Source organism: Simochromis diagramma, unplaced genomic scaffold (genome assembly GCF_900408965.1).
Source record: "Simochromis diagramma unplaced genomic scaffold, fSimDia1.1 OVJJ01000304.1, whole genome shotgun sequence".
NCBI lineage: Eukaryota > Metazoa > Chordata > Actinopteri > Cichliformes > Cichlidae > Simochromis > Simochromis diagramma.
Genome location: NW_024387030.1, coordinates 12,829,790 through 12,856,137, shown reverse-complemented (window position 1 = coordinate 12,856,137; position 26,348 = coordinate 12,829,790). Strand labels below are relative to the sequence as shown.

At 41.3% G+C, this 26,348-nt stretch overlaps 1 protein-coding gene across 2 annotated transcripts in view; it reads right to left on the bottom strand.

Annotated features, from left to right (window-relative positions):
- Window positions 1-24,277, bottom strand: part of bahd1 (bromo adjacent homology domain containing 1) — a 34,104-nt gene extending 9,827 nt beyond the window's left edge. Inside the window, exons 1-2 of one of the 2 annotated variants that reach the window (XM_040041816.1) lie at window positions 23,853-24,277; window positions 3,299-5,056 (exon numbers count right to left, since the gene is read on the bottom strand). In XM_040041816.1, coding sequence (XP_039897750.1) covers window positions 3,299-4,925 — 1,627 coding nt within the window. In that variant the 5' untranslated portion in view covers window positions 4,926-5,056; window positions 23,853-24,277. Of the gene's footprint in view, window positions 1-3,298; window positions 5,057-13,410; window positions 14,423-23,852 lie in introns of those variants that run through there. The other variant, XM_040041817.1, reaches the window with a different exon arrangement.
- Between the last annotated feature and the right edge of the window lie 2,071 nt (window positions 24,278-26,348).

Below are 26,348 nucleotides of genomic sequence, written 5' to 3'. Positions count from 1 at the left end.
GAGCCTCAATTAAGATCAATTATAGTCTTTACCATGCACACAAACTAGACGTTTCTCCTACAGTGGCACTGAAAAACAAGACAAGCATTCTGCTGTGTGAGAGGGGGGTTGTGCACACTCCCATGCCACAGCTGCAGTGGTGACATTAAGGTGAAGTGATGATCAATGAACCCATTTCACAGCAGATTTGTGCACTTGTCATAGCAGGAAATATTCTTAACAGTGGCTCAGCTGCAGTCCCTGTCCCAGGCAGGAAGCCACAGCTGAGGATTAGATTACCAGGATCCTTCAAGCTCGCTCACCTAAATAGAATCCAGTCATTTTTAATGTTGTCAATTACACCTGTGCTTTTCCTGCTATGGCAAGTCAAAATCTCTGCTGACCGACCTATTTGTTGGCTTTCTGAATCTGAACCTCATCTGCTGCATTCATTGAATCCCTGAGAGTACATTAACACTTTTTTTTTGCTGTCCTAATAATTCTACCCAGTAAAATTTCAGACAAAGATTGCCTGATCCTGCTTGCCTGAATTTTTACTGGAAAGTCCATCATTTTGTTCCATTCGGATTAAACTACTACTCATATATACTGTTTTTGTGATCCAACTAGTATTCTGCACGTTTTACTTTAAGTTATTGTGAAATACAACTGTATACCAATCAGTAATTGTCACAAGCTGTCCTCTGCAATCTGATGAGTTTTATTGTGTGCTCAAGAATGGGACTTTACAAAGACTGCTTGAATTTATTTATCATATTTTCACCAGCCAATAAAAAGATTTGACGTTGTGTCCAGAGATGGGCAGTAACTTTTTTCAGCTAACAAGTAAAGTAAGGGATTACTATTGCAAAAACGGTAATTAGATTACGCGGCGTTACTGCGTTACTAAAACCGTGATTTTTTACGAGAATGTCTCATGACAGTGACGTAAGCAAGTGCGACGTTGGTGACAACAGCTGTGTGCAGATCAACAATGGATCATATATCGATTGTGGGAGAGAGTATGAGCGTGCAGCGTTTAAAGCGTGGAAGTACTGACCTTACTTTGAGTTTGATTCCATAAAAAGTGACAAAAACATTAGTGTCCGTTGTGCGTGGGAAGAAAACTTCTTTTTACAGCGAAAAAACCCCCTAAACTTCCAAACAAGCACCGAGTAGCTATGACGTAATGGGAAATTCACAAAGAAACTCGCGGATTCTTCAACTGACCGCGGCACACCTGCACCAGGGTAAACCTCCGCCTACCTCCGGTCCTGCTTTACAGGTGAAAATAGAGCAACAGGACCACTAGTCTTTGACTTTATTTATTTTCTGCTGTGTTTTACTTGCATCTATTTGAAAGACTGAGTGTAAACGCAAAAAATATTTTATTTTATGTGCTGGAATGTGCAGAAAATAGGTTTAAATGTTAAACTAATTTATTCAAGTCAGAGAATGTTGCATATAATTAAATCTTTGCTTGATGCATAAAGTTAAAAGATTAAAACTGATAAAACAAGTTTTAAAAAGAGACTTTTCCATTTGATTACATTTTGTATGATGGATTATGCAGAAAAAGTAGAATTGGGCTGAAAGATCTATCGATTTATTACCTATTCAGGTTGTAAATCGTGTTTTTAAAAAGTAACTAAGTAACTAAGTAATTAATTACCTAAATAAGTAATCAGTAAAGTAACGGGATTACTTTTTTGCTGAAGTAATCAGTAATTAGTTACTGATTACTTTTTTCAAGTAACTTGACCAACACTGGTTGTGTCCCAAATTACTAATCCTGATTCATTTTTTATAGTAAGAAGGTAAAATTTTCAGACGTTCAAACATCCAACCAGCCCTTTTTCTTGCACTTACATACATTTATGTCTGTATTATTTATAATAGTGATAAGACATCTGTATTTTTCATGCATTATGTGATGAACAGCAGGTCCTCCTGCACATTTGCTGAGACTCTGAATCATGAGGTATTGCCATCTTTTCTTAAAAACTGATGCTTGGGTGAATGAGCACTTCGAGACGTGCATTTCCTCCATCCTTGCACTTCTTCCTCATTTCCTTCCTCGCATCCCCCGCTGGGCGAAGCCGAGATTCGAGGAAGAGACGAGTGAGGGAAGCGAGAGGGCCCATTAGCCAAATGAAATGCAGCTTAAGCTGTACACACCTCGAAAGATGCCACAAAATGAGCAAGAGAGCGAGGAAGCTGTCAATAAAACCGGAGGTGTATACACCCAAACAGTAATGAGGTCTGTTCAGGCAGAAAAGTGGCAACACCTGTGTGGGTGGACCACAGACCTCTTTGACAGCATACTTGTCACAACAGGAAAAGCACAAGTGTACTAATGACATTAACAATGGCTCTGTTCTATTTAGGTCTCCTAGTAAGCCATGACAGTATGACACAAACACACCCCACACACAATACCAGCAGCCAGTAAGTAAGCAGCCAAATGAAATTCAGCCATTATTTATTATATTATGTACGTCTGTTCTTTTCCAAGTTAACATTTCCACTGAGATTAAACTTGGTTCTCTAGCAGATAAAAGCGTAAGTCCTCACAGACAGCGTGACCTGGTTGTGACTGCTAGAGACCAAAGAGTGGCAGAGAGAGAGTGCGTGTGTGAAACTAGTGTTATTTTGAGATCGCATTCAGGTGTTTCTAACCATACCCCCACATATTCAGACACTGTTTAACCCCAGCGTGCTTTCCTGTTCAGGCTCACATCGCTCACTTTGAACACAGAAACTCACAGCAGACACTCGAGCCCGTACAGCTCAATTGTATTCAGCCGCACAGGCCTCGTGTTCACCGTCCAATGACTTTTATTCAAACGGAGACAAAAGGGGTCTTGCCCTTTATCTGATTTTTTTTTTTTTCCAACTTCCCACTCAAGTGACATGCCAAAGTGGGAGAATATAAATGGCTCATATAATAGCTATTCTCAGCACATTGTACTCCTTTGGCAGCTGGATGAGCGGGGCTCTGCATGCAAAATAATATACCCATACTGTGCTGACGAACATTTAATACTTCTTCAAAACGCTTACTTAGATAAAAGGAGCCCGTCACAGAAATACGACTCCACTTGTGAAAACAGCTGTTTTAATGTCATTTATGAATCTTGAGGGCACTTTCTGAAGCCTAAAAGAAATCTGATCTCAGTTTGTATTTGGAAACAGAATACTGATGCAAACTTTGACAGGAAAATGTCATTCTGGTTGCACAAATGCCATAAGTAACTCATTAACTTGGAATTTCTACTAAATGAATTCTTGCAAATTAAACCGTGTGATCTCCGCTTACCTCTTTTTACGCTGTGGTTACATTTGATGCAGTCTGTGGGGCCAGAGGAGCACGCTCCTCTGTTAATTGCTGGAATCACACTGGTATAAGCAGAGTAGCCGTTGATCCTGCAGGGCTCTCCGTAGCACGGTTTCACTGAGGTGCAGCAGTACACTGGATGGCTAATCCCTGAGGGTTGGGGACCCGTGCTGGGGAGCAGCTTCGGCCTCTTGCTGCCGCTTGGGCATAAAGCGAGGGGTGATATGGTGGAGGCGGAGTTGTCCGGGTGGCTGAAATGGACGTAGTAGCCTGGGAAACAGGTGTACGTGTGCGGGCTGATGGTTATGGCTGCCGGGTGGCCGACAGAATGGTGGTGGTGATGGTGGTGGTGATGATGATGGTGGTGGTGGAACACCTCAGACAGTGAGCCGTCCTCTGGTTCCTTGAAGGTTTTGTCATCCAGGAAGAGGGCCAGCCTGTGAAAGTACTCGACACATCTCTCCTGGGAGCAGCAGTAACAGGAAGACACCTCCGTCTCCACCTGCTCCTCTTTGATTGTTTTTAAGGAGAATCCCAGAGAAGAGCCACAGTGGAGAGGATGCTTGACACACTCCTGCCCCCCTGTGGCACCCTTCCATTCTGGATCCAAAGTCTCCGTCTTACACAAACTGCAGCATTCCTGGATGGCGGGGCTCACCTGGGAATGGACTGGATCTTCTGTGCCCTGTTTTCTGTGCTTTAGTTGCCCCTCATGTTTGGGATGTGTTCTTCGTTTGGTGTGTGTTGTTCCTTTGCACACAGGCTTACCACTCATTCCATCCTGAGTCGTAGCTGCAGCTTCACTTCTACTCCCTGGCTTGGACTCCACCTTCCTTTGCCGTTTGGCCCCATATGGGGCACTGGTGAGTTTGAGCAGCGTCGCAGCGGTGAGGCCTGCTTGACGCCGAGGTGTCGGTGCAAGCAAACTCAACCAGTCGATGTTCTGAGCCTCAGCTGTGGAACGCTTTTGTTTTTTCGGTCTCTCTTTTTGGACTGCTTTCCCTTCCAAAGAACCTTTTTTGGTTTTCTGATCTCCGTGTTCAGTTTTAGTGAGCTCTTTCGCTGGCTCTTCGTTGGATGGCTGACATTTCTTTGCGTTATTCGCCATGAGTGAGTCGTCTTTGTAGAGCAGCAAGCTGTTGACAGCCTCAGCGTTAAGAGAAGCCATTCTCCTTCTGCGGGGCTCAAACATAGCTGAGGGCATCATGAGTAAGGCGTCAGATTGGTTGTTTTTTGGTTCCAGTGCTTGCTGATTGGCGGCAGAGGTTTTCTTGAGTCTATGTTTGGTCCCTCTTTGGATGGAGTGTTGCTTCTTTTTAACTTTTACACTCCTTTTCTTCCCAGCTTTTAGTGCATTCTTCTCTTTACCAGCAGCTCCTTTCTCCTCCAGACGGGTGAGCAACACGCAACAGTCCAACGCATCCCCATCACTCACGGCTAGTTTCTTCTTTTTATTTCGGTGCAAGTCTTTCTTGTCCCTCTTTTTCTTCCTTTTCAGCTCAATCATCCCCCCTCTCCCTTTCTTCACACCATCTTGCTTTTCCTTACTTCCCCTCTCCTTCTTGGGCTTTCCGCATTTCGCCGTCTGGCACCGCTGAGCTTTCACCATATTCTCAGCGTCTGGGAGCAGATTCACTAAACTGTCTTCATCCACGGGTTTCTGATTGGTGGAGGGTTTCAGCTCAGACTGGGCTTTCAGTGGATATCATCATGGATCATCATCTGGGTCCATATGGCTCTCTGAGAAGACACAGATCAGACATTCAACATTAAAGCTTAAGCCACACACAGATGTTACTCATGCAGAACCTGAAAGTGACTTAATGTAACAGACAGGATCTTCTGATGCATTATGTAGCAACCAGTTTTACTCCGTTTGCTGTCAATTTTCCACATTCACAGAGAATAGGAGCACTTAGGAAACCCCTCTCCTTAACATGCAAATACGCTTCATGCTCAAGACAGAGGATCAGACACCAAAAGCACATCACACGCTGCACGCACATTATGCATTCAGACTGCTCTCCCTTTTTCTTTTAGATGCATTTTAGATTTAATTTTTCTCCTTTTACACTATCTTGATCACAGCACGCTGATAACCACAACATTAAGACCACTATAATTAAGTATCATTAATTAATACACTGTTAAGCTGAGAAACTTTGGGTCTAGCCATTCATGTGAATCTTACTTTGACACGTACCGCCTACCTAAACCTGTTCTTGATTGTTAACTTATTGTTCCAGAGCAACAGGTGTGCTGTTGCCATCACACCTGTAGTATGGGAACAACACACCTCGACAGCAGTGGTTTTCCTCTGGCTGAACAATGCGGCCAGCCCCCCCACAAAAAACAGGAACACAACAAAAATGCTGCAAAAGCGGTCACTGTGGTATCTGTGACATGATGTGCAGGATCATGACAACAGTGAGAAAGGGCACACAGCCAACTCTTCACATAAAATGCTCATATAGATAAATCAGTCCTTTGTAGAAAATGCACACATACTTACTTAGTGCCTTTTAAATTTTTTTACTCTCACACAGCACTTTATTCTATGCCTGGCGTACATCCATCCATCCATGGAGTTCAGTTCCTTGGCCAAAGCACAGATTGCAATGAGGACTGGAGCCTCCTGGAATTGAACTGTAGATCTTCTGATCAGTAGATGACCTGCTTTGCCTCCTGAGCTGGCACTTTAACATTTAGGTTTAATATTGAGAAGGGCTGAATTTTGACCTAACCCACCATCTTGTCCTAAATAAGATGCACAAAAAGGACAAGAGGTGGTTGTAGCTCAGGAGGTAGAGCAGATCATCTACAAATCGGAAGGTTTGTGGTTTGATCCCTGGCTGCTCCTGCCTGCATGCCAAATATCCTTGGGCAAGATCCGAACCCTAAGCTGCTCCCTGATGCATCCATCACAATGTGAATGTTACACAGAAAACACATAAGCATTGAAAAAGAACTGTTTGTATAAATGAGGGAGAAAGTGTAAAGTGTTTTGAGAACTCGGTTAACATAGAAATGCCCTATTTAAAAACCAGTCCATTTGCCAAACTGACCCAAATTTCCTTTTTTATAAAAAAACAAAACAAAACAGGAAGTGAAACTCTTGCCATTTACATTTACAGGAGTATCCTGGGCCAAGATAGGCAGCATTAGCCTAGCATGTTATATGGCAGGAGAAACCAGAGCGCCTCTAGAAAACCTGCAGAAGCACAGGAAGAAAAAAACAAAACTCCACACATAAGTGTTTGTCCTGGTTTGAACCCGGGATCCTGTTGCTGTTAGGCAAGCACTGTGGCTAACCTCTGAGCCGCAGTGCAGTAAAAGCCGTTTTTGCTTAACCTAAACAAGCAGCAAGCTGTGCAAAACACAAAGCTCCCAAATATGATTTGAACTGCGGTCTCTTGGCAGACAAACCAGTGCCTCTGGATCCAATACTGCTGTGGCTGTTGTGTTCAGGCACCAGTGCTAAAGGGCACCTTGTTCGTATCACTGTGGCCCCACTGCACCTGACTGAATGGCAGCATTTGATGCCCTGGGATGAGAATGCACTGGATGCTCCCAGAGGACCCGTGTGTCCATGCCCTGATGGGTCTGAGCTGTTTTAGCCGCACAAGGGAGGCTTGCACAATATTCCACAAGTTCTTTTAATGTTGTAGCTGATCAGTGTATGTTTAGTTTAATGTGCTGTAGCTTCCACGTTTCGGTTTTTGTTTTGATTCGAGTTTTAAAAGAGAACTGTTGGCTTTTGATCCTTTGTATTAAAAGACCATTTTGCCTTGAAGTCGCATTGAAGCAGATTAATGACTCAAGCAAGTCACTGAGAGCCTGTTGGGTTGCAAGCACCCACTCACTGCTAAAACACAGAAGCCAAAAACCAGAAAAAGGTGAGGCATTTGAGTGATGCGTTTAATATTTGATACGATGGATGCTCAGACACTCGCTTCTCATATTCTCATTTATAGTGTCAACGACACAACAAACTCTTTCAATTCACTGTAAGATATGAAATTAAGCAATGATTGTCTGACACTTAGAGGCACAAAACAAACAGTACCACGAACAAATGACTCATGAATCGATCCCGATTCTACAAAAAAAGAAAAGAAAGGGAAAAAAACTGGTGGCAGAAACACTTGTCACACAATAGCCTCTTCAGTTTCCATGTCAACAGGCTGATACCAAAGCAGCTCCAGTAACTTTAGAACAAACGATGCATAACAAGACTTACGGCCCTCCGTAACTCACGGCTTTCTGCTCCCTCAACGGGAAAAAACACCTCACTTAGGAGAAGCCTTTAGATATCCTGATGACTCAACTCCAGCGACCTTTATGTAATGACACTCGTGTGTGCAGCAGAAGGAGATGGATCGTGCTTCTTGCTACAGCCCTGGAACACAATTATGCTACTTGACCTCCAAGGAGTAAGTCAACATGGGTCCTTTTATTATAAGTGACTCTCCAGCGAGAAAATCCCTGAGCTTTCACAAACATACACAAATGATCAAGTTCTGAGCACGCTTCTTATTAATAGATTCAGTGTAAGTGTATGATATGAGTTAAGAGGCTAACGATACTACATTTCAATCACTATATTTCAGCCAATCATGGAAGCCTATTTCATTTCCACACTAGTAAAGGTCTGTTCAGTATTTAATGTGAGTCTAAAAAACTCTTCACTTCAAAACACTGCTAGGTTTCAGATTTAGGGTATATACATATAAATAGAGTAAATGTGGCATAAGTTGTTTTTTACGATCTTAGGCACAGACATATGGGCAAAAGAAATAAAGGAAAATGACAAAAAATGTGCACAATTACTTTTAATGTTGAAGGAACTACTCATGTCATACACAACTACAAATCCCAGATTCCACAAGCGACTTTGCAACTTCCTTTCTTCTTCTCAAATGTAATGCTTTGAATTTTTACTGTAGTATTTATATGGTTATTAACAGTGTTGTATGTTAATAGTTATTTAAATAATTTTTTTTGTACTGTGCATGTATAATTAATCACACCTCGAATGTCTTAACATTAGTGGGTCGAAACATTTTCACAGGTCATTTAAATTAAGGGTTGTAGGTAGAGTAGTTCTTTACATGAACAAATGTATTCTTGTTAAAAAAGGTTAATATCATGTAGACTGATGGTTTCTATCCGGTTGTTCAGTCTGACGTCACTAGCCGTGTCTGGGCCTAAACTCCGCTGCAGGTCCATATATCAAACGATCACTATGGCATTACTGAGAGTTGAAAAACTGTCTAAAGTCTTTCATCTTTAATAAAATGATCAGCATTCTGCTCTACCAGGTGTAACAATTGAGTTTAACATCCAGGCATCCATGAAAACGGAATTTATGACATTTAACGGAGTTAGAAGTTAGCAGGAAGTTAGCTCGCTAGCTTCCATCTAAATACAATATAGCATGTCCTGATTGCGGAGTTTTGGAAACAAATTAAAACGTACAGCTCTGTTATCACTTCCAACATAAATGAAGACAGAAAACTAAACAGCAGTGACGTTTGTAGGGTTACTGAAGTTGGGCTAGCCGGTATATAATGATGTGCTACGTGACCGCTAGCGACACAGCTATGTTAGCATAATATAAACAAGCTAACTTTTTTTCCACTCGATAAAAGTTAACGTGAGTGTTCTCGGTGGTCAGGAACAACTGTAATCGCATGGCAGGATGCTGTAAAAGGACCAAACTTCAGCCAGGAGAACAACTGAGATAATCCATCCACAATACGAGGTTAGTCATTCATATACTGCTGCATGGGCTGGGCTGTAGTTACATCCTAAGGTTTTAAAAACTGAGCTTAAATAAATGATTAGCGGTAATAAAAGCCGAGGGAGGTCAACAGTGATCACTGACTGTTTCAGGAGCTTTTTGAGATCAAATAGAAGAAAATACAAAACATTAAACATGTTAACAAACACAAAAGCCATATTAAACGCAGACTACTTTAGACCCGGAAGTAGGATTCGTCACGTCATCACTTAACGACCGGATAGGAGCACATGCCATCGTTTAACAATGTCTTAGGTCGCAGTAAGTCTGCTTTAGATGGTTAAAACATTATGGCTCATCATCAAACTCTCTATGGAGAATATGAGTGGGATTTTTACGTCCAGAATGCCCCTGTTGAGACATTAATAATAATTTGAAATATGCATATTATCTCATTTACTTTAATGAAAAAAAAAAATCCTATAAATCACCAGAAAAAACAAAAAACCTTTCACCCTTTGAACACCGAGCAACAACCGCCTGCCATCTTTCTAAAGGCTACGATTGACAACAACTGATTGGAGCTGATGGTATTGTGAAACGCTCTTACAAGCCCACAGTAAGTGATGTTTATTATCTGTACTCATGTTGGCTTTCTATAAATCAAAGCGCATCACATCATGCTGTAATCTTTTTTGCCCGTTGTCCTGTTTTTAAAGTGAACCACTTAGGAGTTCCAACAGGGCTTTAATGGCTGTGATGGGGGCATTCAAGGAGAGTGTATGCGTGTGTGCGCCGGAGAGGGTTATGAGAAACAAAACAAGGATCTCATACACTGCACACTATGAGCTGTCTCTTTGAATTTTGCCTTTAATTATGGATTTAAATTTTTAAAATTTTACAATTAGGCAGCACAAGTCTAAAAGAAAAAAAAACTACATATAGGGCTGTGCCGTATAACATCGTCCACGACATTGTGATATTGCTGTTATAGCAACGCCACACGTTCTTAGTGTGCATAATAATGAGACAAACCCGGGCATGCACCTAAAAAAGGCGAGCTACTTTAGCAACCTCCAACAAAGCACGATGCTTTGCAAAATAAACAAGAACACTGTTCCTGCCGAAGGTGGAAACAACAAACTAGTTTCCCACTCGAGGCTGAAAACATCGTCAACTATAACCGGGCTACAAAGGAGTAGATACTAGCAGCTGGTGATGTGCAACCCAAAAGTAAACAAATGACTCAAACCAAGCATCGCCGGCTGCTAGTTGCACTCCATATGGCAGGAAGAGCAAACGGTGGATGGAAATTACTGATGTGGTTACACGGTGGAAAATCAGTGCTTTAAGCAGCTGGTTAAAAAGTTAAGGTTAACTTAATATACTAAAGTTTTAAGCAGTTATTCTATATTTTTACTTAGAAATTCCAGGAAAAAGCTAGCTGGGACACTTTTGTGCTTACATTTGACTTCTGCCATGTCACTGGATATACTGCTGTGCCACTACTATCACACTATACTGCTGATGCTGCTTCTGCTGGCACCTTGTTTCAGTAGATTCACACTTTGATTTAGAAGGTGTGCCATCAGTGACAGCAGCTCACTGGAAAAAAAGGAAAATCCCCCTATTTACTTACACTGACTGCAAGCATCACTGAAATGTAGCTTGCTATTTTTTCTATGTCATGAGAAATATCATTGCACATCATCTTGAAATATTTTAATATCATTTTAAGGCTGTATTGCCCACAATAAATGGTGTAAAATAATATTTAAAAAAACCATAAGGCACTCTAGTATTTACACGAGTTGACCTTATCAGCAAGTGTGCAACAAAGTGCATTTTTTTACTATGTCAGCTTGCTCTCAGGTCCCACTTAATGAAAGGTTGATTAAACCAAAACCTTGTGTAGCTCCTTTCGGAGTTCTTTAATTATAGTGTGAATAGTTTTATTCTGCTTTTCCAGTCATTTTCCCCCCGTCTGCTAATATAAAATATGTGCAAGACTTTCTGCGCTAAAACCTGAGTACAATTTTTTTATAAGCCACAGTGCATTAAAATGAATAACGACACGGAACATACTCGGGCTTAACCAGGCAAACGAATGTAAACCCACTTAGATCCGGAGCGGACAACTCCGCCCGGACGTTTTTGAAACCATCTCATAGCTCGGTCTTACGGCCCTTATTGGCGGATGAGTCGGTGAACCGTGAAATGCAATCCATGAGGGAGAAATTTAATTTTCAGATAACAAGAGGACAGAGGGAGCCTCACATTGAGTTTCTGTCTGTGGATATCAAATCAAGTTACTTCATTTGAATAAGACAAGCGTGCACAGTGGAAGGACAGGAGCTCATTGAAGAGCATCATCGTTTCCCCTGGCTAAAGCATCGCCACGCTGACCACAACAAAGAACGCGGCCTTTCAGCGGAGGGAATTAATGCCAGAGTATTACGGTCACTTTTCTTTCGTGCTGTTGCGAAAATCAAACTAAAACACGTTGCCAGTTTAGATGAGCTTTGCTCACACCGCCTTATGCACAGCAGCAATGCCAGTAGGCTGCATAAAGCCACCCACACACACACAGTTTGAAAATATTAACATTTGTATTACGACTCTTTGAGGGAACATTAAACATAAGTCTTGAAAATCCCTGTTAGCAACAGTTTGTTTTTTTTTCTAACATCCCCCGTGTCCATATAACCCATTCACAGAGAACACTGAGTCTTTATATACAGTGAAGGATGTTTAAACCCTGTTTATCTTTATTTTACACAGGAAGCCTTTTTCTCCACTATCTGACTTTAAGACAACAGTAGACATGCCGAGTACAAATCTCTGTGACTAAATCTGTTTACTTTGAAAGGTCAAGGATTTAACAGATGAATCCAAAGAGGTCAAAGGCCATCGAGTGACTAAAGGCGGAAATCCATTTTTGCCTTCTTTGCTTTTCTCATTACTTTTGTTGTCGTTTTTTAAATAAATGTGTCCCATAGCTGAGAATTAAAGGCTCTTTCCACGACATACTGCATTTACAAAAATATTTCATCTTTTAAAACCTCCTTAATGTGATACACTGCTATATTGTATTACACTGTTATATTCTTATACAGTTATAATGCTTTTTTAAGGACTCCTTAGCCCAAAAAAGGAGGATTTGATGATTTTAAGTAATCCTTTTTTTGGCGGTGACTATTTTCAATGTGCAAACCTATAGAATACAGTGTCAGTGTGAATATACAGTATACGCTATTTCATTTTTATAGTATTAAAAAAGCTGAAAATGCTGCAATGTTAACATTTATTCATTTTAAAGTCCTTCTTTCCAAGTGTTACATAAGTAACACTATTAAAACTAGTATCTTGCAGTACGAAGTTTCAAAAGTAAAAGGGTGCATTCATAATATCATATTGTTTAGTGCTGTGTTTTACTACTAATCTCCCAACATCTAAGCTGCATTTACCTGCTGCTGGGATTCAACACATTTATCTGCTTTTAGGCAGTTTGTCCTGCAGGAACACATCACACAATAGAAGCTGTTAGTATTACTGTGTAGAAAAACCTTAATTTGCACACAAATCGCCAACCAAATAAATGTAGGAAAGGAAAGAGCTCAATATTTAAATGTAAAGTACTAAAACTGAATTATTCAAGTACTTCATCAAGTACTTTGGTTGATGCAGTGAAGAAATATCAAGAAAAAGAAAACATAAAGAAAAAGTGAGTAAAAATATAGTCATTTTTTTCCTTTTAAATCCTTTTAAATATCTTGAGACTCCCTTTTGACCCTGAGATTAGTCGGCAGATGATCAAATGCCAGTGCAGCTCTACTGTGTGAATCTTTAAAGTAAATGGAGCATAGTTCACACATCAGACCTACTTGCCATTGATTTGACTCTCTTTCCTGCCGATGGCACATTAAGAGACTGTAGTTTCATCTACATCAGAAGTCCGATAGATACAGGATTAGGAGAAGGAGGAGGCGGCTCTGCCTGGCTGTCTCACAGGCTCATTCAGAAGAAGGACATGGTGTAGCGCTGTCACCATGAGGGAAACAGCCCCGAGGCTGGAGCTCTCGGGGACCTAAGCTGCTGTGGTTCAGATAGTGCATATAACCAAGCTCCACTTTCCTGGAGCAAATCAGCAGTTCCACAGTCTTACACCACCAACCAAACAAACGCTAACCATCCTCCACCAACACCAACACCTCGCTTCTCCTACACGCAGGTTCGGGCTCCAGCAGTTACACAAACACCCACATCCACTACTGTTTCGCGAATATATTGGGTAGGAAAAAACGATTAACGTTATAATCACACTGTCCAAAAAAATAAAGAAAATACATACAAATGACTCGCCTCTTGAAGATCGTAGTTGGCCACGGTGGTGGTGGTGGACAGTGTTAATCTGACAGCATGCCGTAGCAGGAGTGCAGGCTGCGATATGAGAAGTAGGAAATAAAAGGAGAGATCCTCAGCGGGGAAACGAGTGGAAAACACCCGACCATCCTCGCTCAATCGGGCTTTTTCGGAGCTGCTAGTTAATATCAGTATCATTAGGAGGCTCGTATTACAGCCGAGTTGTTAGAAGCAGCCTAACCACCGACCCTGTCATCTCCAACTGTGACCGAAACACAGCAGCGATTCACCATTACCTCGCGTGTCCCGTTGGAAATAATCACCCACTCAATTTGAAAAAAATTAAATAAAATAACAACAATAAAAATCTCCCGTCCGTGATGTTTGTTTCTTTTCCCGATGATCAGTTTCTACTCGGTAGAGCTGCGGACCCGGGGAGCGATCCGTGGACCAAACAGCCCACAGTAGCTGGAGACATGGTGAACAAATCGGTGAGCGGTGACCTACTTCCGAAGTGGCAAGCTGGAGATAATATTCATGCGCTGCCTGCATTCGCATTCGCCGTTGCACCGGGACATCCCCGTGTAAAATCACGGTCACGTTACTGTAATATTCCTACAGGGACTAAACGGTGTCATCGTGACAGTTTTTTCCACACTTCCTCGTGGTTTTTCTTTGCTTTTTAATTCTTTAAATCTTCTGTGCATATGCGCCAAAGACAAGTGCAATTTCCCCATTTCCCAAACGTCGGTCTGTTTTATGATGCATTTGTACCAAATGAAACCAGCTCTATTTTATGTCCCAAAAATAAATAAATAGAGTTATTGATAAGTAAGTTTTCCCCTCTGCCTCATTGGCTGCAAAGCAAGAGTGAATGTACTGAAACCTGACTGACTTTCAGCCATTAGATGGTCAACTTGAAGCCGCACATCCACAAAAAGCGCAAGTTAAACATAATAAAAGCAAGTGGGCATGAATAAAAGATGTGGAATATTAAAATATTCTAGCCATAAAGACCATATCATCACCCAATTCAACTACAAACTAAATCCTTTGTGTAGTTTACTATATAAAGGATTTCAAGTTTCAAACGACTATTTGAATAATTGTTTTAAAACCAGCTGAAAATACAAGTATACGTCCATCTAAATGTTTCATCTTAATGTTCCCACAGCTTCTATACAGGCACATAATGCCAATAGGTACTATTCATTGAATTTTTAACAAGCCTTTGTTCAAATACAGAAGAATGCTTATTACAATAGCTTTAACAACTCATTGCGTATAAAACAAAATAAAACTACAGTAACTAAAACTTTCTTGGGTGCAAAAGGCACAGGAATATTCTAACATGCAGCCCTGCTATAGGTTGGATTATGTTCTGGTTTTCTTTTAATAATAAAATAGGGATACATTCAGTTCAACTGCTTGTTAATGCAAATATCGAATCAGCCAATCACATGGCAGCAACTCACCGTGTTTAGTCATACAGATTTGTTTGAGATGACCTGAAGATGACAAACTTCTAGCCAAGCTTTAGAATGGGGAATAAAAGTGATTTAAGTCAGTCTGAGTGTGGAATGGTTGTTGGTTGTCTGGTTTAAGTATTTCACAAAACTGTTCATCTCCTGGGATTTTCTCACGTAACCATCTCTAGAGTTTAGAGAGAACTTCAGGAAAATAGAAAACATTCAGTGAGTAGCAGTTCTCTGGGTGAAAATGCTGTGTTGATGCCAGAGGACAGAAGAGAGTCAGACGGCTTCAACTGGTAGGAAAGTAACAGCGTGCACTATTAAAATAAATGTCTAGGGTTCGTCCACGTTGCTTTATGTTCAGCCTATTTATATCCATCATTCAGGCCCAGCTGTAATTTGTTATAGTTTGTATAGATTAAGAATTTGTAACTTGTATTTTTCTTACTTTTCATCTACTCTTCGTATTTATGGTCTCCATTTATATCTGCTTATTAAAAAATGTCTGTTTTTAAAATATTTATTTTCTTATACAGAGAGCAAAGAACTTTGTTTGTGTAAACAAACTTAACCAAATGAAGATGAATCAGATTCTAACTCAAATCATTTATAATACAACCAAAGTGTGCAGACAAACATCTCTGAACGCATCACGTGTCCAGCCTTGAAGCAAGTGGGCTACAGCAGCAGAAGACCACACCAGGTGCAACTCCTGTCAGCTAAGAACAGGAAATGTCAAAATTAGACAGCAGAAGACCGGAAATATGTTTCCTGTCTCATGAGTCTTGATTTCTCTTTCATTAAAATGTTAAGGTCGAATTAGAAGTAAACAACATAAAAGCATGGCTTCATCCTGCCTTGTTTCAAAACTTAGGCCGATGCTGGTGGTGTAATGATGTAGGGGACATTTTCCTGTTACACTTTGGGCCCCTCAGTACCAACTGACCAACACCACAGCGAGCAGTATCGTTGATGGCCATGCCCATCCCTTTATGACCACAGTGTACCCATCGTCTGTTTGCCACTTCCAGCAGGATGACACACCATGTCACAAATGTGAATATATGAATATAACAATGAGTTCACTGTATTCAAGCGGCCTTCAAAACCAGCAGCTCTCCGTCTAATAGACCACCTTTGAGATGTGGGGGAAACAGGAAATTCGCGTCCTGGATATGTAGCCGACAAATCTACAGCAACAATATGGACCCAAATCTCTCAGGAATGTTTCCAGCACCTTGTTCAATCTGTACCACAAAGAATTAAAGCAGTTCTAAATGCAAAACCCAGCACGAGCAAGATGTGCCTAATAAAGTGGCTGTGACTTTATACGAAGCACAGTTTATCTGTAAAGAAGCACAAAGATGAATTGCATTAAATGCATTCATGTTAAACTGTATTCATTTAAGTAAAAGCTACAAAATATCACAACTTCCATCCATGTGTTGACAAAATAAGTCATCTGAACAGATCTCGTTAGAGAAGAAGAGACATTTTAATCAACATTGATAACATTTACATAGAGCCCCAGGAAAAAACACTAAATAATACGATATATTATGTAATGACGACTATGCAATGAGCTATAAATCCATCATGTTAATGCCTAATGTAGTAGGTTAGTAATGTTTTTCTCATGAATAACATCAAAAAAATAGAAGCATGTATCCCTCTTAATTAGGCTAATTTACTGTATCCTCTGCTCTTAATGAGACATTCAATCTAAACATGACTGATCATTTGCTGCTCATCATTTATTACCTCTTAACACAGATAAGATCGGCCCGTTGCGATACACACAAATTACGGACTATCACCGACGGCTGCTGGACTCACTCAGTGGGCGTTCAAGTTAAAGAAAAGCTTAACGGACGGTTCAGTTTTGTTTTTCCACAACAGCCTGATTGGAAAGCCACCATGTTGTCAAGTTACTGACAAGTCAGAATCAAGCTTAACTGGGATAAATGCTGTCCTCGCTGATATCAGCTTTACAGTGTGTAATTAACAGCTGCAAAGGACCTGAGTGTGTTGAGCTAATGAGGCGTGAGCACCGGGGGGAGCTGAGGGAGAATGGACTGCTGAGAGGTGACCTGCGCTGCAATAAACACGCTGCAACACACTGCGGAGAGGTGCAGGGCAACAACTTAGAGGGCTAAATGCTTCCTACATGCAGGATGCACTCACTTACCCGCTCAGTGCTGATCTATAGACATACAGCAAACATCTCAATCATTTCAGGAGAAACAAAACAAAACAAACCCACCAAAACATTTTACCAGAAGAGACGTTTGTAATGTGAAAGAGGAAGTACATCCTTTTCCACTACTAGGCTTTTATATATTAGGAGATAATTTAAAAAAAACAAAAAAAACAAACAAATCATTTGGTCCTTAGCAGGATCTGAAATGATGTAAACTCAACCTCAGATGAACCACAACATGACATACTACACCGTGTCATTACTTATTTAGCAAAATGAAGAAGAAGCAGTGTGTGGAAACTAAGTACACCCTTCCTGCTTTTGTAGGAATTATTGGATAAGTAGCATCCAGACTCTTAATCAAATGCACTTATTTAACTGATCATCAGCAAGTGAACAACTCTATGAAAGCAGATGTTCTGGCAGTTTGCAGGTCTGGTGCTTTCAGCAACAGAAAGTCAGTCAGCTTCACTAAGATTGGAAAGGCTAATGTCTTTCCTCGTTAAGACGTTGATCGATTGATGATCTAAAGTTAATCTGGGAATGGATGTAAAACCATTTACAAACAATTTGAAGTGAAACAAAAGATTATTCACAAGTAGAAAACATTAAAGGCATTTGCCAGTAAGCGGAAGATTGCACAGCACGTTTGACGAAAACCTAACGCAGCATATCAGCACGAACACCTCATAAAACTATGGTGGTGGAGGGGTGATGGTTTAGGCTCGTTTTGCAGTCGCAGGACTTGGTTATCTCGCAGTCTTTGAATTGACCTTGAATGGTTCCGTATACCAAAGTATTTACAGAGTCAAATGTGAGGCCAACAGCCATTCTCTTGTAGACCGGCTCCTTTAAATAATCAAGATGTTGCAATGGCCCAATGAAAGTCCAAACTTCAGCCCAACTGAAATGCTTTGACAGGATCTTAATAGAGCTGCGTATGAATCAGTTCAATTGTACTTATATAATGCCAAATGACAACAAAGATATACCAACGCCAACAAACCTCAATGAACTGAAGCAACTCTTTAAAGAAGAGTTTGGAATTCAAACTGGTTTTTTTTCATGCCAAATGTTTATTTATACCCTCAGCAGACACAAAGTACTTACAGAGCACTCATTCACTGGAGATGAGTTTTTAGTCAGTTCTAAAAAAAAACTGGCCTGAAACAAACAAAAAAAATCATTTATTTGTTCTTTTCTGGTCTCCAACAAGTCCTCAGAGGAGTCATTTTCTAGCAGATAAATACTAGAAACTAAGAATAATGTCCCAGTGCAGTTAGGCTGCACACAGTCATTTGAGCCACTTGTTGTTGTTACAACAAAAATATTAATTATGGCTGCTTTAAAGAGCTAGTTAATGACTGGAATAATTGTTATGAGATTTTCAATCATGTCCCACTAACTGTGAGCCAACACCTTCAGTCCTACAGCCATATTTTTATATAACCAGTGTGAAGCAACCCAAATGTGAATTTTTTATTTTTTTTTTTAAATCCCCAAACTAAAACATCACTACACCAGGAGACTAAATATTTGTGACAGGCATCAATATGTTCAGGGAGTGAAGCCCTGATGAGACATCATGCAGCGAAGGTACTGCAGGTGGGCTGAGAGGTCATTTCTCATAAACACACACAACACACTAAAACATTCAGTTAGAAAACTCTTAACTGAATATTTAATCAGAATTAAAAGTTTTAAGTTATAAATTCTATATGATCAAATACTTTGGGAATTTAAAAATAAAATCACTTGAGTTGGTTGTGACTAAAGGTTTGGGTGGGCTGTGGAAGATTTTCACATCTCAAGCTTTGCTGTGGCGGACTGGCAAGGCAAGGCCAGCGCAGTTAGGAAGCCACACTTAGATGTGAATGCACTGCCTAACAACAGTGACACAGGCACAAATAATACCTTCAGGTCAGATCTTTAAGAATGAACTTGCAGCAAAAAAACAGGATACAGAAATGTACGATTTAGGCCTTTTGAGTTGAACTATGCACTCAACCTATTATGTCACCACATGGGTTCAACACAGTCCGTGGGGGGGCATTTGATTCAGATCGGTCATGTGCTCTTTGCCCAGCTGCCTGACTACGCAATGCTGGTTTTGTGTCCACAACTCGCTTTGCCTGCTCAAACTGACTGAAACATCGTGTACCAGTGGAGCTGATGCAAATACAGTTTCTACTGTTGCTCAAAACCTGCTTGTGGTATTATTCGCTGCAGCTCTTATGACTCTTAGCCGAGGTGTCCTCACTCTCAGGCTAGCTACAAGTGGCTGATTTGAGACTAATGGTCAGTTTGTCATTTTCCCTACAGTGCTTTGGCTGCACAGCAGCTCGGAGCCTGACAGTGATACCCACAGCAGATAATGTGACTGTTACACACACCAGCAAAGCCTGAATGCAACAATGATGTAATGAAAATCACATACAACCGCACAAAGCTCCACATAAAACAGCTGGGTGACACCCTAGAGATTAAAATAAAAAAGTACCAGCAGTGCTAATGAATGGGAAGAGTCAGTTTAAGAACAGAAGAGGAAGTGCCGTGTACACCAGTCTCCTGTCATTAAAACAAAATGGACTTTTTCAGCAGGGCATATCTCTCTAACCACTTTAACAACCTGTCATTGTTTGGCTGCAGACTGTTTGTTTACCAGGGGCTTTCTAAAGGGAGCGTGTGTGCGAGAGAAGTGTTTGTGTCAGTCTTGGCTGATAGGAGCAATGTGACAAATAGCTGGTTATCACGTGATTGTGTTTGCATGGGTTAGGAAAGATTTTAAAGCCTAATCTTAAACTCAATTTTAACTTAATCTGACCATTTCTGTTAGAAATAGGAAGACAGGGTGCACAATTCAGTCTGACGCAGGCGGGGGGGGGGGTATACACGGAGCAGTCAATGAAGCTTTTAAAAAACAGCCAAGAAACTGATAAACATGATAGACGAAAAGCATCTTAATTGCACACGTGCAGAGGCAAAACGCAGCTTCAAAAGAGAATGTGTCATGCACACAGTGCAGCGCTTCGAGCTCAAAACTGGTTGTAAGCTGTTTATCGTCTTCAACGTGTAGCCTACCGATGTAAAGATGACAGTTGAGCAACGCAGAGCAGATACAGGACAGGAAGTGTAATTATCTGCTTCTACTGTTCTGCTTCAAAGAGACGGGGCAAGATGCCAGGCTGCCTGACTAGCAAAAGGGGAGGAGAGAGGGGGAAAAAAGAGAAGTAGATGGAGAGATACTGATGAAGATCGAAGTGAAGCAACAGAGAGGAGAGGAGAGGAGAGGAGAGGAGAGGAGAGGAGAGGAGAGGAGAGGAGAGGAGAGGAGAGAATCTCACCTCTTACATCTCACTGAGCAGAAGAAAAGTCAAACTCAGTAGAAGTCAGAGAGGCTTTTTTTCCTTTCACATTCAGCTTCCTGTTTTTCTTTGCCTGACAGCTCTTCAGAGATACAGGCGTTTGACACAGACTTTGTGAGAGAGCAGGGGAAAACAAGAGGGGGGGGGGGGGGGATATTTAAGAGAATGTGTGTGAGACAGCGATGGAGGGAGGAGGCAAGAGACAAGAGAGTGATGGATTGAGATAGCACGGTGAATGGAGACAGTGAGAGATTGTCATCATCATCATGAACAATGACTCTCTGATAGAGGAGGCCTGAGGAGCTGAGGAGTGAGTGAGGAGGGGGTGGGGGTGCCCGCCTGCCCACCTGCCAGGGTCTCAGTCATGCTTTTAGCATCTGCCAAACTGAAGGACGCTTGGTGCCATGTGCTTTTCGCTGAAGGAGCCTGACGTTTGTCAGTCACAGGGAGGACTTCTGTTCTGTTTAGTCGCGGCCAAACAGGATTTACTGTAATGCCTCCATCAAAACCCACACACACACACACACACACACACACACACACACACACACACACACACACACACACACACACACACACACACACATGTAAACAATCCCAGTGTGTGTCAGAAGTAGAAGTGAGTGAGACCCCATCTCTAAAATCTCCACTGCAGCTGTGGACCAGTGGACAGCTGACAGCAGTCTGTGGATCTCTGCTCCACTTCTCCTCCCGTCCACACCAGCCCTGCCTCCTCTTCTTCTATGTTTCCATGAAGCAGGCCTGTAATTTTCACAGCTGTGTCTTGGAACTGAGCCAGCGTGAGTCGGGGAAAGAGAGCGCAGAGCAGTATGGGCTGGCTAATGGCTTTTAGACAACTAAGGGCTACAGAGCAGCTTTGCTAATCCCGAGGTTCGCTGCTCATTCAGTGCAGAGAAATATTCATACCAGTGAACAGGGATAAGAAGGAAACTCATTAGCATTGTAAAACATTTAAAAAAAAAAGGTGCAAAGTTCTGTAAATTGTATGTTAACCTGTAACAAGCACTTCTTTTGTGGTTATGATGGCATTTAGTCAAGTAACAGCTGAAATCTACGATCGCAGCAATTGACCTCATTATAATGTCAATGAAGACATAATTACAGGTCAGCCTGGCTATGTGCAACGCTGTGGTTGGGGGTTAAACTTCACTATTTGCCCTATTTTCTTCCCAATAAGGCCAACTAACCTGTGGCTTTGTACAAAATAAAATAATGATGTTACTTTCTGTTCCACGTGCATTTCTTTGGAATCCCATCATACACCCACATCTCAGCTGAGGCTGGGTTACCTGCAGAGGACAGTGGGCACCTGCTCTGAGGTTTCGTAACTTTGCTGGGTCAGGGTTTAAGGATAAAGCTCCCAGGTAGCTCCGTGTGTCAGCTGGTTCCTTTAGATGTATTATATGAAAACATATCTGGTTCTTGCTTTATGTAAAGTTAATTTTAGGGCTTTATAAGAAGTAAGTTTGGTATTAGAAACAAAAAAGCTCACTTACTGAGCTCAGCGCATGAAGGCAACTCAGATAAGCATGATTATTTTTAACATAAAGTGCTCTTTAAACTCAGCTGGTTTGGACAGCACTGTGATCATGAAGAAACGACTTGTGTTCTTCACTTAGTAAATAAGTAAGTAAATACAGGAAATGGATTTCTCTAATGTTCTCCCTAAATAATTCTTTAGAAATACAAGTTTCTCTGCTAGAAAACAAATCTTGAAAATGTAACAACAGATATTAGATTAAAAAGCAAATTAAAAAAACTAAACCGTTACAAAAAAAACCCCAAAAAACAGCCCAAAGTGGTGTTTCTATTAGACAATATTTAACATCACTCTCTGGGGAATTACAGTGTGATGACAACCACACAGTGATGTTTTGGAAAATTGGGACTTGTCAGTGTGCTTTTCCTACGCAGCTGTAGGCGGAAATTGTTTCACTTTCAGATGATCTTTTCAACAAGTGAAATATATTTTTAAAGATGATAACAGGGCGACAACACAGCCACTGTTTCAGTTAGTCTGCTAACAGCTATTCTTTTCATTTCTGCCCTCTCCTCCTCCTCCTCCTCCTCCTTCTTCTTCTGACCACATGTGTCCCGACTGCAGGCTGGAGGTATTCGTCTCCTCTGGGACATCTGGGAGGTCAGTGCGTCTTTCCTCCGTGGCCACATCAGGGCAGTTCTTCAGCAATAATGGGATTAAGTCCTGGATTGATATCCAGCTTTATGGCTCACGTGTGGGCAGCGCAACGCTCTTCAACATGCTGCTATGGCAAGCCTGTCAAGGTAACGCTGGAGAACCGACCAGACACAAATCTACCACGACCTCCAAAGCTGGCGCTCTATTGTCAGGCTCTTCTGCTCACAAGAGCCTTTACAAACACTATTATGCCCAGGAACTCACCAGGCAACTTGTGTTATAAAGCTCATGTCATATGAAAAGCCTGCACTTTCCAGTGGCCTTTAACAGCAGGAGATGATTCTTCCCAGATTATGGCATTTCATTTCCTTGACTTACTGATTGTTTAGTCTATGAAATGTCAGGGGAAAGTGCAAAACAGTCCAAGTTAAACCTTCAGATTGCTTATTCTGTCAAACCAGCGGTAATGCAAGACGTATTCAGATGTTTTACCTGAGTAAAAGTGCCAAAACCGCAGTGAAAAGGCACACAAGTGGGCGAACAAAGCATTAATAATCTTCTATAGAAACTACGGCTGTTAAATAAGTAACCTGCAGAGAACTTTCAACTGTTTGGAGTAGATGGATTAAACCACATAAAACTCTAACATCAGTTTTTTTTATCTTTCCTGAGTAAATCAACGTTTAAACCGTCCAAAACGCCACTAAATGTTTACTTTGGTGGCATCATTAGCTTGAAAGTGTATAAAAGATTAATTAACCCCTCAGATTCGACTAATCGGCATGCTTTAGCCGTGTCTTTAGAAAAACAAAAAAACAACCCCTTACATGTTCCAAGAGGATCTCCACGTCCCCCCCTGCTCTTACAAACCCACAAATACAAACTCCAACACAGCCGAGCCTCAAACTTGACTCTAACAGAAGCTGCTTGCGTGACATTTTCTGCGATCACGAGCTGGGAGTCTCAGCCGATCGAGCCTTGCTACCCAGCGTTTGGCCGATTAAAAAAAAAGAGGCAGCTTTGCCACCTGCACAAGTGACACCACTGACAACAGATGTCTCCGAAAGTTACCTCCGAGGGTTTTACAGACCCCCGGCAACAAGAAGGATCTGCTATCTGTCAATAGCTGACACATTATTCCAACCCGAGCTGCCTCCTCTCTCTCGATCCTGTCCTGCCTGACACTTTCAGTTTTGCCTCGAATGCGATAAGAGTTGAAACGCTTTCGCGTCTTACCGTTTCGCAAAGTGGAAAATAACCCAGCGGGAGTCGATATGTTGGAGAGGAAGATCAGTTCCACGGCAAGAGAGAGTGATGCGTCAGGTGTACGCTTCCCGCAAGTGAAGGAGGAAAACCGTGCGGAGGGCGACTCATGTTGAGTTGATCGGCTGAAGCCTTTTTTTCTTCTTCTTCTCCTCTCTCCTGCTCCGATCTGCGCCGCTCCACGCTCTACGCGTAAAAATCGCCACTCGGTAAACTTAGAACTAAAGCAGAGGTTAATAAGACGGAGCGAGGCGCACTCGGCACTCTGCAGAAATCCTGCAAACTACGGCTCACTTTGGCATGTTTTTACATAACAGCATCATCCGCTTTTTGTGTTGACGCATCATGTAGCCTAGAGAAAACATGGAGTTTCTTAAAGGGCCACGGACGCATCGTCCACATGTCACCGTCCCCAGCAGCCCCCGCTGTGGCTGACAGATGGGTTTCACCCAGTTAATGTATTTAAGCCCTTTCCTTTTGACGGGTGTATTAACTTAACCCTGGCGGGGGGATTGAGGGGAGAGGGTCGGGCTCTGCTGCTGAACACTGAGTGAAGAATTTATGGAGTTTATGGTCTCCCTTTTTTTATATTGTGCTTTTGTTTGCGATGATATTTAAAATGGCTTGTTTGCAGAAATTGGTCGTCGGGTAGTATTTTAGCATTTGAATGTGATCGCGGAAACAATAACAAAGGTTATGATTAATTTAGATGAACTGACTTAAGCTAAACAAACGAGTAATTTCTAAAGTAAAATTAAGCTTCTATTTTTTTTTTAAAAAAAAGTTGTAAGAAATGAGCAAAACCTTGCAGCAAGTAAACTACATTTGAAAATCTGCAATGTGTAATCACGTGCTGTGGTTGTGGGTTTTCATGTGGGTGTGTTTTTAGCCCTAGACTCTTATTGATTGGTGCACCAATATGGCTTTTTAGCCCCACTAGGTATCAGGGGAATACCCACTAATTATACCTCACGTTGCTGCTAACCCTGCAGATCTACAATAACACAATGACATTCCTCTTCAAGGAAACCCATCCATCCATTCAGCCAATGATTTTCTTCTGCTTATACAATTCAGGGTTGCAGGGTAGCTGGGGCCTATCCCAGCTATCATAACTCAAAAGGCAGGGTAGCAGATTGCCAGTGGATCAAGAAACTCCAAAAGAATAAGCCCTAGAAAGAGTTCATTAAAATACAATACAACACCTGAAAATGGCAAAAGCATCCCTCAAAATTGCATCGTTAGAACCACATCGCCATACCAACATGCAAGATCAGTAATTAAACTGTCACCACTTCAGATAGATGTGCAAAATTTCATGAGTTTTTAAGCACTGATAATAGATTTTTTAAAAATAATTTTGGTCACTTGTTGGGGAAATTATTTGTGTAGAGCAACAGAGGCTATATGTTTTGACTCATTAATTTCACCCCTGGAATTGGAATATTTCATGTAGTCAAATAATACCATCACCAGAAGGCTCCATAATACCGCAGTATCACATCATCATCCATTCCCAGTCACATGTCTAGCCATCTCAACTAGCTCCTTTTGATGTGGAAGGAGTAGCGGCTCTACTCTGACACCCCCCGAGCCCCCGGCGCACGACTGACCAAGCTCCTCTTCTTGTGTCTTAAGGAAAGCCCAGCCACCGTTGGCAGCTCATTTCTAGTGTTTTGTGTGAACAGAGTGACCTGGGATGGACTCAAAATCCTTTCTGACTTGACTTAAGCTACTGAATCCTTCATAACCAGACACTTTTGTCAATTCATCTCCCGTTTCACCTCACTTTACAGCAGCATGTGACTGCTTTTTAACGAGACGCTGATTTCATTTGGTGTAAAAAGCAATGCCCCTCAAATGTCTTTGCTTTCAGCAAATGTGAGAGAGAAGAGAAAAAGGTTAGCTCAGTTCTAAAATTTATGAATGGATTCAATTTAATTAAACGTCTGCTTCCCAGTGCTTTGACTTAATAAAACAGGCATTATATTGTGGCCTTTGGCTAACATTTAAAAAGTAATTTCTACAATTTTAAGCCAAAAAATAATTCTGTAGTTTATGTTTTCGCTTCCTTGACACACCTGCACTAACATTTAAACTGCCTACTGCTGATAGACTTGCTCATGTTTTGTTTTTTGTTCTTTGTATTGTTGTGTAAACTGATTTAATGTGCGTTGTGCAGCGCTATTTCAAGAGAATGGCATATTTTTCAATTTTCAATCCAGACCTCAACGGTAGTATAACATATGGAATTTATTTTATTTGTATTCTACGATTTTTAAAAGAAGTAGCACAAAAGAGGGGAATAAAACCTGGTGCTCACACAGGAAATTGCATTGCCACTGCAGCTTTAATACAGTCGACGCATCCCAAACAGCTAAACAATATCAATTCCAAATACAGTTAATAACATAAAAATAATTAAATTGGCCAATAACCAATGTGCAAATATGCAAACATGCAGATAAA